Source organism: Anguilla rostrata, chromosome 17 (assembly GCF_018555375.3).
Source record: "Anguilla rostrata isolate EN2019 chromosome 17, ASM1855537v3, whole genome shotgun sequence".
NCBI lineage: Eukaryota > Metazoa > Chordata > Actinopteri > Anguilliformes > Anguillidae > Anguilla > Anguilla rostrata.
Window position 1 is genome coordinate 9,915,367 of NC_057949.1, and position 15,247 is coordinate 9,930,613.

General features: G+C 46.7%; 1 protein-coding gene across 1 annotated transcript in view; it reads right to left on the minus strand.

Moving 5' to 3' along the window:
* The window catches only part of LOC135243453 (glutamate receptor ionotropic, NMDA 2A-like), a 68,844-nt gene that overhangs the window by 17,695 nt on the left and 35,902 nt on the right, over positions 1 to 15,247 (minus strand). Inside the window, exons 4-8 of the mRNA XM_064315321.1 lie at positions 12,630 to 12,801; positions 9,867 to 10,020; positions 8,524 to 8,649; positions 5,227 to 5,456; positions 362 to 522 (exon numbers count right to left, since the gene is read on the minus strand). Coding sequence (XP_064171391.1) covers positions 362 to 522; positions 5,227 to 5,456; positions 8,524 to 8,649; positions 9,867 to 10,020; positions 12,630 to 12,801 — 843 coding nt within the window. The remainder of the gene's footprint in view (positions 1 to 361; positions 523 to 5,226; positions 5,457 to 8,523; positions 8,650 to 9,866; positions 10,021 to 12,629; positions 12,802 to 15,247) is intronic.

Below are 15,247 nucleotides of genomic sequence, written 5' to 3' on the forward strand. Positions count from 1 at the left end.
TACCATACAGATTTCCTCCACTGATCTACTGTGAGAGTATGGGAGCAGATCTTTGAAAATGTGTTGAATGAGAGAATCTAATGTGGGGCTTCTGAGGTCTGGCTTTGGATCTTTTTATGTCTACAATGCAAAAACATTCGAAAAACACAAAGTTGAAAATCAACACTTTAATAAGGTTTATAACGGGCTACTTACAAACTACCGTACAGCATCCCCACCACCTGGCCATGCTTCATGCCACTCCGTCTTTCATGCATGTATGGACAAAATTTATAAAGAGTGTTTGGGCTAAACTTGTGCGCAGGGAAGTTTAGCCTTAGAGAGCACAGAAGAGGAGCACAGAATGAGGTCTTGGCCTTACCCGGTCTTGAGGCTGACCAGTGCGTCCTGGACACCTGTCTGGTGGTATTTGACCATGTACTGGTGCATGTCCGGGTAGTTCTTCCTGATGTTCCTCTCTGTGCTTCCGTTTGGGACTGTCCCGAACCGGAACGGGGGCGAGTAGGAGTGAGGACTCTGGAACTGTGGGAAGGGAACACAAAATACACACGTTTTTCAGCAGCAGCAGGTGGAAAATTGGAAAGGAATAAGACACCTATGATGTCACCTTACACGTACTGTACAGTACAGATAGGAGCTCCACCAAACATGATGTACTTTTGGTAATAACCAGTAGAACAGTGGTGATGGTGATTGGTGGACTTTCTGGAAATACCTCTTCAGTACCTGTGAGGATTACTAGGATTTGCAAATTTGCAATTTTATCAGGAAGTTTTTTTTCTTTTTACAGAGTGTGGAACATGTCAGGTCATGTTATGTGTATCTATCTGCTATTGGTGTGTTTATTCTTGTTCCATCAATTTAAGCTTCTTATAAATGTATTAGATGAACAAGCAAGATCCTTAGAGTAGGGAGTGTGTATTCATGTGTGCGCTTTGGAATGTCTCTTGTTTGTTTTGGTATTTTTTTTGTCTTAGAAACACATTAATAATAATATGTGATGACAAATGAAGGAAATGATCTGAAATTCAAGTGATTTAAAACATCCATGTCCATGAAGTTTTATGAGATTGTTTTCATTTTTCATTTCATTTAATTTCCTCAATTGACTGCGAGACAGCGCACAAAATGGTCTGCCTGGAGGGGCAGGACGGCCTGTTCTCATCTCTTTGTTGTGCTCTTACCGATTCTCCATAACACAGCAGCCCCCCACCGGGTCCCTAACTCAAAGCAAAGGGCACACCTCCCTGTTCTCCCTGCCCAGCGTTCGGCAGGTTAAATCAAGAGTGCCACTACGCAATTTATGATGTCATTGACAGTTAACAAAGTTTAGCGCCATCAGAGCCTTCTTGTGTGACTCTCTTCTTGTCCAGGGAAGGCCGTAGCACAGGCGGCTTGCTGTGTTGTTAAATCACTGGGTTGGCACTGCCTCGCGTACGCGCCTTCCGCGCGTTTACAAACCGCCACGTCCCCGAGCAATTACAGCGTACACAACTCAGTATGAAACTTACAGCGCGCTGTATTGAGATATCCACGCTGTGGGCAAAACAAAACAACAAAAAAAAACGAAACCCCCCACTCCTAACCCAATTCCTCATCCCTCCGCCGGGCCCTGTGGGACAGCGGCTCCTATCAGTCACAGCCGAGGGCGACGCACACAGCACATCCGATCTGCAGACTCCGTCTCTCCCGGCAGCGACGGAGAGGCTCCACGCTTCCTGCCTGGCAGCGACGGAGAGGCTCACGCTTCCTGCCTGGCAGCGACGGAGAGGCTCACGCTTCCTGCCTGGCGGAGACGGAGAGGCTCGCGCTTCCTGCCTGGCGGAGGCGGAGAGGCTCGCGCTTCCTGCCTGGCAGAGACGGAGAGGCTCACGCTTCCTGCCTGGCAGAGGCGGAGAGGCTCGCGCTTCCTGCCTGGCGGAGGCGGAGAGGCTCGCGCTTCCTGCCTGGCAGAGACGGAGAGGCTCGCGCTTCCTGCCTGGCAGAGACGGAGAGGCTCGCGCTTCCTGCCTGGCAGAGACGGAGAGGCTCGCGCTTCCTGCCTGGCGGAGGCGGGCGGGGCTCGGCGGCGATGCGGGGCTGGCAGCGGAGGGCGGGGACGATGAACACGTACTGAGGCTCGCGCTGTTGTGTCTGCCGCAGTTATTATTTAAAGCGGAGAGCTGGCAGTTTGCAGCGGGTGCGATACTGGTCACCAGATTTTTGAACCTAGGTTTTTTCTATTGTTTACTGTTTTTTTAAAGAGATTATTCATGTTCCTGCTTATTTGTATTTGTTTTTTTTAGCTGTAGGCAAAGAAACACAAGCAAATATGGGGATGAATGGCCCATCGCCTGCCGAAGTTCTCACGTTCTAACGGTCTGACGTTCTACTGAAAGGAACCAGTAGGGGTCAGCCAGGCGTAGCGGTGGCCTCGCGTCTCTGTGATGGATCTTATCCGTCCGCTTGTTCCTGTTTGTTTAAGGCTTTGCCAGCGAGCTCTGTGGCAGAACCCGTACTGGCAGCATGACCCTCGCAGTGGCAGGCGGGCGACAGAGCGAGAGAGAGAGAGAGAGAGAGAGAGAGAGAGAGAGAGAGAGAGAGAGAGAGAGAGGGGGAGAGAGAGAGAGGGAGAGAGAGAGAGAGAGAGAGAGAGAAAGTGCCAGAGAAAGGAACCCGGCAGCTAGCCGCATTCGCCGATCTCCGTGGCCCTCCGTTTAGCGGCTCAGACCTTGCGTCGGCTCATTACGCAACGGGGGGCGTGGTGCGTAACCCAATCGGAGCGATCCGAGCCATGGGCCATCAGGACCCCCACCTCCTCCCCCGCTGCGAGGTGCGAGTGCCCGCCGCCCCCTCCCCGGGCCTCGTTCCCACCCTCGGGACCCCTCGGATCGGGAGCCCGGGCGTGCTGGGATCTCGCCCGCCGCCCGGACTCTGCAGAAACCACGGCGGCTTAGGCTCCAGCACTGGAGAGCACCCCCCTCCCCTCCCCCCCCCACCTGAACATAAACAAGCACTCCCGCAAGGCGCTCGGGCAGAAAAAGAGAAGCCAATAACAGCATGTCAGCGCACACAGATAATGTTCCCCCGTTCCCCACGGGACCGCGGAGGGAGGGAGGCGCGGCAGCGGCGCTTTGGAACAGGCCGTCCTGAGCAGAGCCTGTTGGTGTTTGTGCGCTAGCGGCCGTGCTAACACCGCAGCCCGGCGCAGAGGAGGAGGAGAGGCCGCTCCGCACATACACGCGTCACAGCTAGTGAGGCTGCACCGGTGGGAATGTGCACCTGTGCGCATGTATATCCCTACTTTATGGGCAGAACATGGAGGGGCCGGACAAAAACGGAATCACCAACAGCTGAATCATCATATATATCATCACTGTGTGTGTGATGTGAAAAAGAAAAATACACCTGGTTTCAGTTTTTGAAATTCTCTGGTTTCACATATTAGGAAATAAATAACCTTCGTCTAGTCCTCGCCATGTCCTGACAGTGCATAAATTTAACCACAGGTGACTAATAACACACAACTGATTTTGCTTTGTCAGTATTTTTTAGTATTCAACCAAAATGAAGCCAACTTGCAGCAGCCTTCTTTGAAAAAATAAGTGCACCACGTGACCCGGTAGCTTGTAGCGCAGTTTGAATACTATATGGAGGAAACAGGAAATCCACCCATGAAAGTGGGTTTGGCAGGTGTGAAGCCTTGAATGTTAAGTTTGGTGCCTCAGACGCATCAAAAACTCTGAAATCCTGAGCAGAGCATAACTTGTAGCACAAGGACGGGAGGTCAATAGACCCCTTGCTGTCAAGCTCTGTGGGCAGTAATAATTTCAGGCAAACCCTGTCTTATCAAAGCCTTTGTTGGCGTAGGATTAAAGCAAGGGGTCCTTGTGTAAGTCTCATCCTCTCTTCATCAGCGCTAGTGCTCACAAATAGTTCTACCGTCCTTCGAGTGTCATGCACAGACCTGTGCTACTCAATACAACATCAAACCATTGCCCGTTAAGAACAATGGATGCACAATAAATATTCGACAGGTTTCGCCGACCCTGGTCCTGGAGAGCCGTAGAATGCGCTGGCTGTTGGTGTCAATCAGCGCTTAATTGTTCTGTTAAAGCTGATCGTATCACAGCTGGTCTATACTGGGCTACTAATGAAAGCAAGCGGAGACAAAAATCAGCAGACCCTGTGGCTTTACGGGGTTGTCCATTCCTGATAAACGAAAGAACATTATCTCCAAAATGTACGGGGGCAAAATGTTTCGGAAAAAAATGTGTTGCAGTTTAAGCAGCGCTTATGCGAATATTTATTTGCTGAGCAGAAGGCAGTTTCCAGGGTGACTAATGTGGTTTCCATTCACACAGCTGGGCAATTCACTGAAGCAAGGTTAAGCACCACACTCAAGGGTACGACAGCAGCCACTGTGCCACTCTACCACGCGCACACACCATTATTTTCATATCATAAACACATTTACAGCACATGTAGAGTGTGTATCTGTGACTGTAGTGTATGTAACAGTGACTTTCACAAGCACAGTTTAGTGAGCTAATCATTATTTACATCAAAAATGAATACTTGCATTGTGAGTAGTCAGCATTAAGAACAAATACTCTTTTTGAATCCAGGCCTTACAGCTCCCCTGTACTCAAACCATCCCACACAGTTTTACTGCTCACCACTATTCTGCAACCACCTCATTTAGCACAGCTGACTGATTTGCCACTTATGAGCTTATGAGTTGCTGCCCCTCACCCTTGGCTTGTTGCAGTGGTTTTACTCCAGGGCCAGCTGTAAAGTATGCTATGACAAATGCACTGTTATTAAATAATAATTTAATAACTTATTAAGAGGTTATTAAATTTTAGCTGCGCAGACAGTTCACCTGTTTGTGTCCAGGCACTTTATTTGTATTTTCTGTTAGTATTTATTTATTTATTTTTACTTTGGCCTTGTCTCCAGATGAAAATGAAGCCTGCAAGGCACGTTTCACATCAAGTTGTACCAGGTACTGAGAGAATGAACAGAATCCAAAAGGAATCCAAACTAAAACAGTTTTTGCAGTAATGGTCTCAGTTACAGATCAATATCGAAAAATCATTTTGAGCGGGGGGGAAATCATTGTATGGGAAACACTGCAAATGCTTTGTGAAATGCCCCATTCGAATCAACTCGATTGGATTTGAACCCGTTACCAGTGGACAGTCCTGCATCGGTGTTGTGTGAGAAGGGGATGCTAACGCTGACCTTTTTGTCACTCAGGCCCGTGACCTGGTCCACGAACTCCTCCTGGATCATGAAGGCGGCCAGGTTGGCAGTGTAGCTGGCGAGGAAGATGACAGCGAAGAAGGCCCAGACGGACACGATGAACTTGCTGGTGGTGCCCTTGGGGTTCTGCACGGGCACAGAGTTGTTGAAGACCAGGCCCCACAGGAGCCACACGGCCTTGCCCATGGTGAAGGAGGGCCCATGAGGGTCTACGGAGAAAGAGGAGGTCCAAAAAACATGTGAGTGACAAGTAACCGTCACCGTCTTTGTTTTAAGAGGGTTACATTGCTCTAATTATCAGACCTTTACCTGCAAGAAAAGCAAAAAACAACTTATTTAACCTAATTTTAGGAATCTGTTACCACCCCTGCAAGGAGCTCATAGGATGGTCAATTCCAACTGTTGAGTTTGAAATTATTACCAATTATGAAAAATGAATATACCTATTTGACAGTATATAGCTGGGATCAGCCTTTGTCTTGAAAAGCCCCAGGACATGCAGGTTTTCCTGGTTAGTCAGCATTTAATTGATCAGATGAAGTTTTTATATAGCGTGGTGTTATGCTTGGAGAACTTACCCCACTTTGTGAACAAACAGGAGTTTTAAGATTATGACAGAACTTAAGGTCTGTTTTATATTGATGGCAGTTTTTTACACTGTAACTGAAACATAAGTATTTTTATCCGCATTTCTGGCCTGTAAAATGGCCACATTGTCAACAAACAATCATTCAGCAAAATTATATGTTCTTAAAAACAGAAATGTCATTACAATGCTGAATCATGCTGCTGCTACAATATAAAAAACAATGGGAAATTTAAAAAAAACAAAAAAACACTGGAATCAATGAAAAAATAGACAGTCAGTCACCACATTTTCAGACTGACATTTAAATACAGTATCTGTTCCAAAGACGATGACCGCACCCAGCATCTCCTTTGCTGGTACTAATGTACCCGCGGTATTCAGAGTTTGCGCTGAAAGCCACCTCCCTGGTCTGGAACCAGAAAGTGACATCAGAGGGGCTTGTCAGCCACCGGTAGTGATGAATCACAGAAGTGTGCGGTTGGGTTAAATATTGAACTAGCGAATATAAAAGCTTTGCCTTTTCACCAAAGCAACACTATGCAGAAATATACATCTCTGTGGTGCAGCTCATTTGTCAGTGTTGACATTGCCACTAAAGACCTGCTAATGCACCCCGCCAACTGTGCATATTTTAGCACCTTGAAATCAATTAAACATCGGACCTCGAGTCCAAACCTGAGCTCTGAGAGAAAAAAAAGAAAGTGCATCAGCAGTTTGCATTATAATTATTTTAAAACGAATACATGCAATGTACCTGCACTTAGCGTATTAATTAGCTGAAACCTTCCTGGAAACACGTTCATTATCTGTATATATTCAAAACTGATCCAGGAAAAAACATCATTTGACTCTAGAACTCGTGCACCAAGAGACTACATTATGTACAGAAATGTATGTTAAGTTTATTTTTGTATACGCAGAAAGAGCCGTTAAGAATTCATGATGAATTCTGGAATCTGTTGACTACATCTTTACAGGTGAACTCAGCAGTAGTTGAAATACCTTCTGTTTGCACAGTAGGCCTACATTTAGTCATTTTCAGCGTACTGCACACGCTACAGGGCTGGTATTTTATGTTATTAGAGAGCGCGCCCTGTGAATTTAAATTGGAGTATCCGCGTGTCCGCCCCCATGCAGTTTCCCTGGTTTAGATTTCCGGGGGGGAACCCGGCAGAGGTGGCGTGAGGTCGACGGCGTGGGGGTGACGCCGCGTTTCCCCCACGCGCGTCTGAGACTAGCAGGCCGACAGTGTGGCGAGTCCACAGGCTCAGAGCGGCCTAAATCTCCGCGGGAGTGTGGAATAAGAGTGGGCTCGGTCACGCGCATATTCACGCCGGGTCCTCGGCCTGCAGTGGTCTTTAGCTTGTCAGTGATGGAAGGAGGTCCTATTAGTCTGCTTGGTTGATAGATGAGAGCCTAGAGTTAGGACTCTGTTCTGGCTAATTGCAATGTGCCTTGTCGTTAGCGCTGAGCTTCAAATATAAGCAGGTGCTGTATTTCATGCAAAATTTCTGTCGGCAACCCCCTATTGTGAAAGAGAAGAAGAAAAGACTTACTACAACAACTACACAGCAGTGTTAAGGAATTTTCTTTTTTTCGTCTTTCTTTGTTCTGTCATTGTTTTGGATGTATTAGGTTAGGCCAACATTTCTACACTTCATACGGAATTAACCAACTCACCTCTTTTATTATAAGACTGAAAAATGGGACAGATCCAGTTTGGAGAAAAAAAAAAAAGTGTGACGGTACCGTGAGTTTCCATGGCAACATGGTGGGGACATCGCGGCACAAAATAAAAAGTGAAAACCCCATCACTACATAACAAACAAAACTGGTCCACGGCGCTGACTGTGATCCTACAGGATCCAGCCCATTAGTACAACTGCCCCTGTATCCACAGAAGAATTTTAAGAATTCCAACCATTCCCAACCACTAACAATGAGGAGCTGGTGTCAACCCTGAAATGATATGAACGATCGGGACAAAAGGTCACCTGTCAAGACTGGAGTCAGAACCTTTCCTGGATTCTGTTGGTTCACAAATGAAAGTGGAAAGCCTCATATCCAAATCTGTTTGAACTTCAAAGCCTGGCTTTGCAAAATGGCAGGGCCATTGCTGGAAATCATGTCGGACAGCTTCGTCGCCATGCATTGCAATTTTTATTCATTATTTTTGGCAAGCATTTTAACTTGCCACAGATAAAGGTTCCCACAATACATTATAAATGCATTGTTTAAATTTATTTCTATTGTTTAATTGAAAAGTTGCAGAACTCTCTTGGGTGTTTGTGCTTTTGCATTCAAAATATATTCTAACAGTCATGCATTTCATTTTGCCCTGGGAAAGGGCATCTGTTAAATGACATCATTCTAATCATGATAATCCTAATTATTAGTATCATAATCTCTTATTTATTGTAGATGCAGTCTACTCTTTGGTTAATTACACTGTATTTAACCAGGTAGCCCCACTGAGGTAAAAATCTGTTTTTCCAGAGAGACAGTCAAGATTACAGCAGCACATACACTATGTTTCAATGCAGCAGGAGACTCTGATACTCAGAGGAGAGGGCAGGCGGGGCTTCATAAGGACAGTGAGGCGGGGGAGGCAGGAGCTGGACTTAGGACAGAAAGGAGGGGTAGGCAGAGCTTACTAAGAACAGAGGGGAGACGGAGGCGGAGCTTACCTCTGCCCTGTGCCAGGTTCCTGTTGAATCCCAGGGGGCTGATGTACTCAAATATGAACACTGCCATGGCTGTTACCAGCAGCAGCATCACAAACATCATCACCCACACTGAAGCGCTGAAGGGCTCTGTATCAGGGGGAGAGAGGAACATGCTTTCAGCTGGATTATACCCACATACACACGCATACATATACACTCAGGCATATGCTCTAACACACGTACACCAGTATGCAGACATATAAACACATACTATCACACACACACACACACACTTGTATACGCAGACATGCCTACAGCATACACACCAGCTTGTGTGTGAGCCCATGTTAATGTATATGCCAACGTCTGTATGTGTGTGTGTGAGTGTGTGTAGGTATATACACAGACATGCCTACATAAACATACATATATTGGCATATACACTACTTCACAGACACATATGCTGGTGCCACACGTATACACAAAGACACAGACCCACATGTACAACACAGACACACACACACACACACACACACCCACCCACACACACACACAGCACTGGCTGATCGGAAGTGATGATGGACATGCTGCGGAGTTTAAAAGCCTTTCCTGTGGGAGGCTGGCATACAGCCATGGAGGGGGTTTCCCTGGATAAGCCCTGCAATTATCAGGCTTCTGCTAATTAAAGTGTGCAGTGACGCAGAGCAGTCACATTTCAAAGAGATAGAATCTCCTTTAAGATTATACGTTCACATGTGCTGAAATACCAAACGCATATATCCGAAAGGTAAGGCTTGTTTCCATATATAAATCTATGTCAATATGCATGATCTTTATTGGAATTTTAAATGAAATTGTATCTTTGATTTTGGCTTAGCATACAAACTATTTTTGTACGCAGAGATATACAGTGTACAAATGGTATGCTGCAAGGCTCATATTGAACCAAAATTAGTCTTTAACTTGGACTTACATAAACTTAATTTGCATTTGACTTGAATTAGAGTTGTTTCTTCACAGAAAACACGGAAAGCTGAAAGTGATTGGTGCATATGCTAATCTGTGTTGCTAAAGATAAAAATGATCACTTGCATTATTTGTGAGTCAGAGTTATGGGCGAATGCTAATTGAACCTTCTTTTTTCACACACATAGTTGGGAGACTTTAGCAATGAAGCCAGAGTTAAGGACAAATTGTGATTGCAGTGTATCACCTCTAGGGAGGAGCAAGACCACAGTACCAATGAAAAACCGCAGAATAGTGTTCTGTTTGTTTTTGTTATTCTATGGTACCGAGACAGCTTATGATAACGTTCCATGTTAAATCGAGAGAGAGGGTGAAACGTGCCCCTGTATAAAACCTACCCAAAAAGGCTGACGGCGATACTGTCCCGTTGCTCCGGGAAACCATCACGCTGATCCCCGTTTCCACGAAGGGGACAGAGAAATCAATGACCTCTGACCTCTCCTCGTTGATGGTCAGGGAGCCCACCGCCATGACGGCTTTCTTGTACACCACCTGGGGTGGGGGTGGGGGGGAAGGGGGCAATGTGGACAGGAACACAGTGCAGGACACAAATAAGAGAGAAAAAAAACCATTAAACATTGTTTATCTTTATTAAACAGTGCGCATTAAAGTCATTAGGAATTAAAGTTCATCTCTCAGGTGGGATCAAGGTACTGACTCTCTGTGTGTTGTTCAGGGGCTCATGGACCTTTTCCAAGAGGACTGGGGGGTTCCCTGCTGCTCTGGGCAAAATTCCAATCCTGGGCTGTCTCACCTTCTCCCTAATTGTCCCCCAGTTTAATTGGCTCTGGAATCCCCTCCCTCTGCGCTTTAGCTGATGAGTTAGCTGGTGCAAAATGGCTGCCATGCATCACCCTGCGGTTCTGCACATTGTTGTTTGATTGAGTCCTTCGATGTCAGCATTGGAGGCCACGATATGGAAGGCACTAAGTTTGTTACATTAGTACTATTATTAGTGAGCATAAAACCTATTTTAAAAAATGCATTACTACAGTTCATCTAGTCCAGCCTTGCCCCCTGTGACATTCAGTGACGTTTCATGATAAAAGTCTTACACCTAAAATAAAAAACAAGCATTTCAAACGCTACTCATTGTGTCAATATTTATTGCCGTAAGAGGATGATGTGTCAGTGCCCTCCCTGTGGAATTGGAGGCTTGTTCCAGGGAGTTCAGACGCTAAATGCTGGCCCTTTTGAACTTGCTCAGACACCTGGAACACCTTGTTTTACTTTAAAACCAAGGTCGCTTCTGGCCCAGCCTCTTCCACATCCTTTCTGTTGCTAAAAAATCACGAGGACAGCAAAGAGCACTCAGTGACCTCCCTGCAGTCTGAAGGGGAGGTTCCATGTTCTCTCCATCACCCACCGCCATCCAAAACACTGAGCTGCCCAAAACACTGAGCATCCCCCACCCCTACTAAAAACACCAAGCACCCCCCTCCCCTACCCAAAACACTGAGCACCCCCACCCTGCCCAAAACACTGAGCACCCCCCACCCCTACCAAAAACACCAAGCACCCCCCTCCCCTACCCAAAACACTGAGCACCCCCACCCCTGCCCAAAACACTGAGCATCCCCACCCTACTAAAACACCAAGCACCCCCTCCCCTACCCAAAACACTGAGCACCCCACCCTGCCCAAAACACTGAGCACCCCCCACCCCTACCAAAAACACCAAGCACCCCCCTCCCCTACCCAAAACACTGAACACCACCACCCGTATCCAAAACACTGAGCACCCCCCACCCCTACCAAAAACACCAAGCACCCCCCTCCCCTACCCAAAACACTGAACACCACCACCCGTATCCAAAACACTGAGCAAGCCTCAGCTAGGATGGGACCGTGTCGCGATTAACACCAATGGCAATTAAAAATGGGTTTAGATTCAAATCAGTTAAAAAGAAATAGTAGAAGATTAAGCACTGGAAGAACGAGCCACCTGTGGCTTTGTAGAGGGGCAGGACAGAAGGTTTGTGTTCATGATTTAGTCTTTTTGCGTCACAGTAATTGTGTGAAGTTTGATGAGCCCTTGGCTCCACGTGAGTGACATAATCATCTTAACTGACAAAGTAAAAATAGAAAAATATGACCGATAACAGGTTATAAAACAACTGCACCGAACACACTGGCATATGCTCTCTAATGCCTAATGAGTCCTAGCCGGACACACAAACTTACAATAACAGCTGCTCCATATCCCATAATCCAGTTGGAACATCTTGTTCCATCAATTCGGAAGATTGCTTTTGTCGAATGTGATCCAGTAACTGCACAGTGCCTGTGACCTTCCCTTCAGCTCAGACACCCTGTGCTCGACCCCGCCCCCCACGCCACCCGCAGCCCACAGCAGCCGTTCCGAATCAGACACACAGTCCTTCTGATTTACACACGTCTTTCACCGAGTCCATTCAGGTTTTTTTTTTACCTGTGACGTATCTCATGATGGCAATCTGAAGGAGAACAGCGGCGTGAACACGTTGAATAGAATGGTGCAGCTGCGCCGTAATCTAATTGGGTGACAGGTAAACAGCCTCTCTGCTGCTGTGACTCACGCGCCGGCGCGCGACGCACACGCGCAAGCCGCGATTGAGGATGAGCAACGCCTCGCACCCCAGGGGCTCCAGGTTCTGCCTCCAGGTCCCCGTTTTAGGCTTAACGGAAATAACGATGCTTTTATTTCTGTCGTAATTACACTGCTGGTTGAGGGATGAGGAGCAGAAATGAGCGTATTGTCTTTTGCAGCGTGGTTGTATGCTGTAGCCTCTTTTATAATATTCATGTCTTTCATATTCTTTTTGGAAGCTCAGTGAAAAACTTTTGTGTTTATTTTTTTTATTATTATTTTCCCCCCTTTTCTCCCAAATTTGCAATGCCCAGTCGTGCTTGTACAGCAACACTCATCGCAGCCACTGTTGTTGATTCGGGTGAGCTCAGGCAAGCATGTACTTTTACTTTTTTATCCTTTACTGGAAATTGGTTTTCATGATCATTGAACCTGGCCAAATTATGACTTGCATTTATTTATGAAAATCAAAATTGGTCAGTGGAAACCAGACCTCCGCATCGGCCGGTTGTGTACATGGGCGGGGCCTCACCTCTCCCACCATGCCGTTCCACACGTTGTTGATCTTCTTGCCGTGCTTGCCGTTGGTGACGAGGTAGAGGTCGTAGGTGAACTTGACGTTCTGAGCGATCTTCTTCAGGATGTCGATGCAGAAGCCCTTGCAGCACTTCTTGATGTACGTCCCCCCTCCCTCGGTGGTGTTGCTGTGGAAACAGAGGCAGTGAGCGGAGGGTCCTGTGCGACATCCCACGTCACGGTTTATTTCATAAAAACAACGTTTCGCCGGAGTCATTACTCTGCCTCTGTATCAGGAACACCCAAATGTAAAAAAAAGCACTTTCATTTAAAACATAATGAAAAGTTATCCTCCAAAAGATAAAGGGAACTTGTGAAACTTCTTGTTGGGGAAACAGTATGCTGTCTCGTGCCCTACATTGTAACCGCGGTGCCTGCCACAATCTTGTCTTGTTACTGTACTCCTGCTTGGATCTTAATACAATACTGCATAGTGTATACAGATTGAAGAGCTCAACAGAAGCCTGGATTCAGTCAACATTTGTCCTTAACATTGGTCCTCTGACAATGTTAATACATTTTTGACGATCACTGAACTGGCCAAACTGTGTCTGTGAAGAAATGAACAACAACACTTTCCATTTAAATGAGTCAAAGTTAAAGACAGATTTTTAAAGACTGATCCCAGGCCAAAATAGACCTTAACTGTTACAGACAGTAGGAGTCTCTCCAGGTGCTTAAAGGTGTGCTGCTCTCCACAGTTCGGGGCCGAGACCGGGAGCTCACACACCGAGAGCGCCTATATTTATTGGAGTTCCGTTTAATTTCTGTTTTGTTTCTTTGAACATGGTGGAGAATGTAAACTCCCACTGAAAAGCAGGAGGAGTGGAAAGCGGGTCAGCTACAAGCGGCACACTGGAAAGTGGTCGCTCCGTTTTACTTTCTTTTCTCTTTTTTATTTTAGTTTCTTGTTTAAGTTTACTGGTTTTTGCCCAGAAGCCATGAGGGGGACGGGTGAAGTTGTTTGTTTGTTTCATTTCGTGTTGGTCTCTCTCTCTCTCCATGCTGCAACCAACGGTGTTCCCCGGCACTGCCGCATCTCCCTCCCAGGGGTGTCACGCTGCTGTGTGACACCTGTCTTTAAAGCCTTGGCTTCCCTGTTGAATGGGGGCATTGTTGTGTGTTCAGGGGCAATCAGAATTCCTATCAAGATTCTTATCTCATTAAATGGGGGAGAGGAGTGCCAAAACCACAGCTTTCAGGCGATGTCTCTCTCTCTCTCTCCCTCCCTTTCTTTCTCTGTCACTCTTTCTCTCTCGCTCCCTCTCTCTTTCACCCTCCTGTCTCACCCTTCCTCTCTCTCTCTCTCTCTCTCTCTCTCCCTTACAGCTGTGGTGGCAGATGCTACATCATTGCGGTGGCGGTGTTTGTGGCAGTGGTTGCGGCGTGCTGCACGAGGCTAAATGAGGCCTCCGTCTCTTTCGCTCTCCTGCGGCGACACTTTTCACAGGGTTTTTATTTTTTTGATTAATTCCTTAATCAAATTCGTCCCGGGGCATTACGGTGCATCATCTGAATCATCAGGAGAAAAGAGAGAGAGAGAGATGGAGAGAGAGAGAGAGAGGAGAGAGACGGAGAGAGAGATGCGGAGCAGTGCGGCATAAAGAGCTGCCAAGTTCATTTTTTATATTGAAATCATTTCTGATGGTTTTCCTGAGCTGAACGCGTTCGTTGCTTTAAGTAATCGTTGCGTGCGTCAGTTTAGGGAAAGGCGCCCACTTAACGCGTGGGTAATATGGAGAGCAAAGGCCTCTTTGGAACAGGCTCACATTTGGTGGGTGAGCGTGAGGACATGCCGTTAAACGCTAACTGGGTTAAGTTAAACTGTTGGGCAGCTCGTCCTGTTGAGGCGCTGTTGTAGTGTGTGGATGGGTCTGGTGTGGAGCACTGACCATGCTGGGGTGGTGCACCACTGACTGTAGCGCTGGTCATCGAGTAAGGGATCTGATTCTGCAGAGGGCCTGTGCCTCTCAACAGACCCTCTGTCAACAGCAACAGTCGACCGCTGCACAGACTAGTAGATGAATGGTGCACGGAGTGAACGTGCACTGTGGAGTGTAAGTGCACGGTGAGTGTAACTGGTGCACTGTGTGAGTGTAACTGGTGCACTGTGTGAGTGTAACTGGTGCACTGTGTGAGTGTAACTGGTGTACTGTATGAGCAAAAATAAGCCAAGGCTTGGCAACAAGTGCTCTCCCAAATTGACAGGGGCGTTGCAGCAACGAACACAAACACGCATGCTCAGGAGTATAAATAACTTGAATCATCCCAAGGAGCCAAAAGAACCTTGACAGTGCAGGTAGTTTGTTTTTGTCAATGCAATTATGCTTGATGGAGCTCAAAATCACTTCCCAAAAGAGATGAAACATCTAAGTGCTCGACCCTGGGAAGTCCAGCTGTATTTTATTTTATTTTAGATTAACGGCTTACTAAAGGCATGTGTTCTCAGCATTAAGCTGTAAGGAAGGCAAATAAACAGAGAGGAACCTGGTTCTTAAATCCACAGAAGCAAACAAGTTCTCACAGCCACATTCCACCCTTCCCTAAAAATGAATGGGAAGCTTCTAGAAAGAA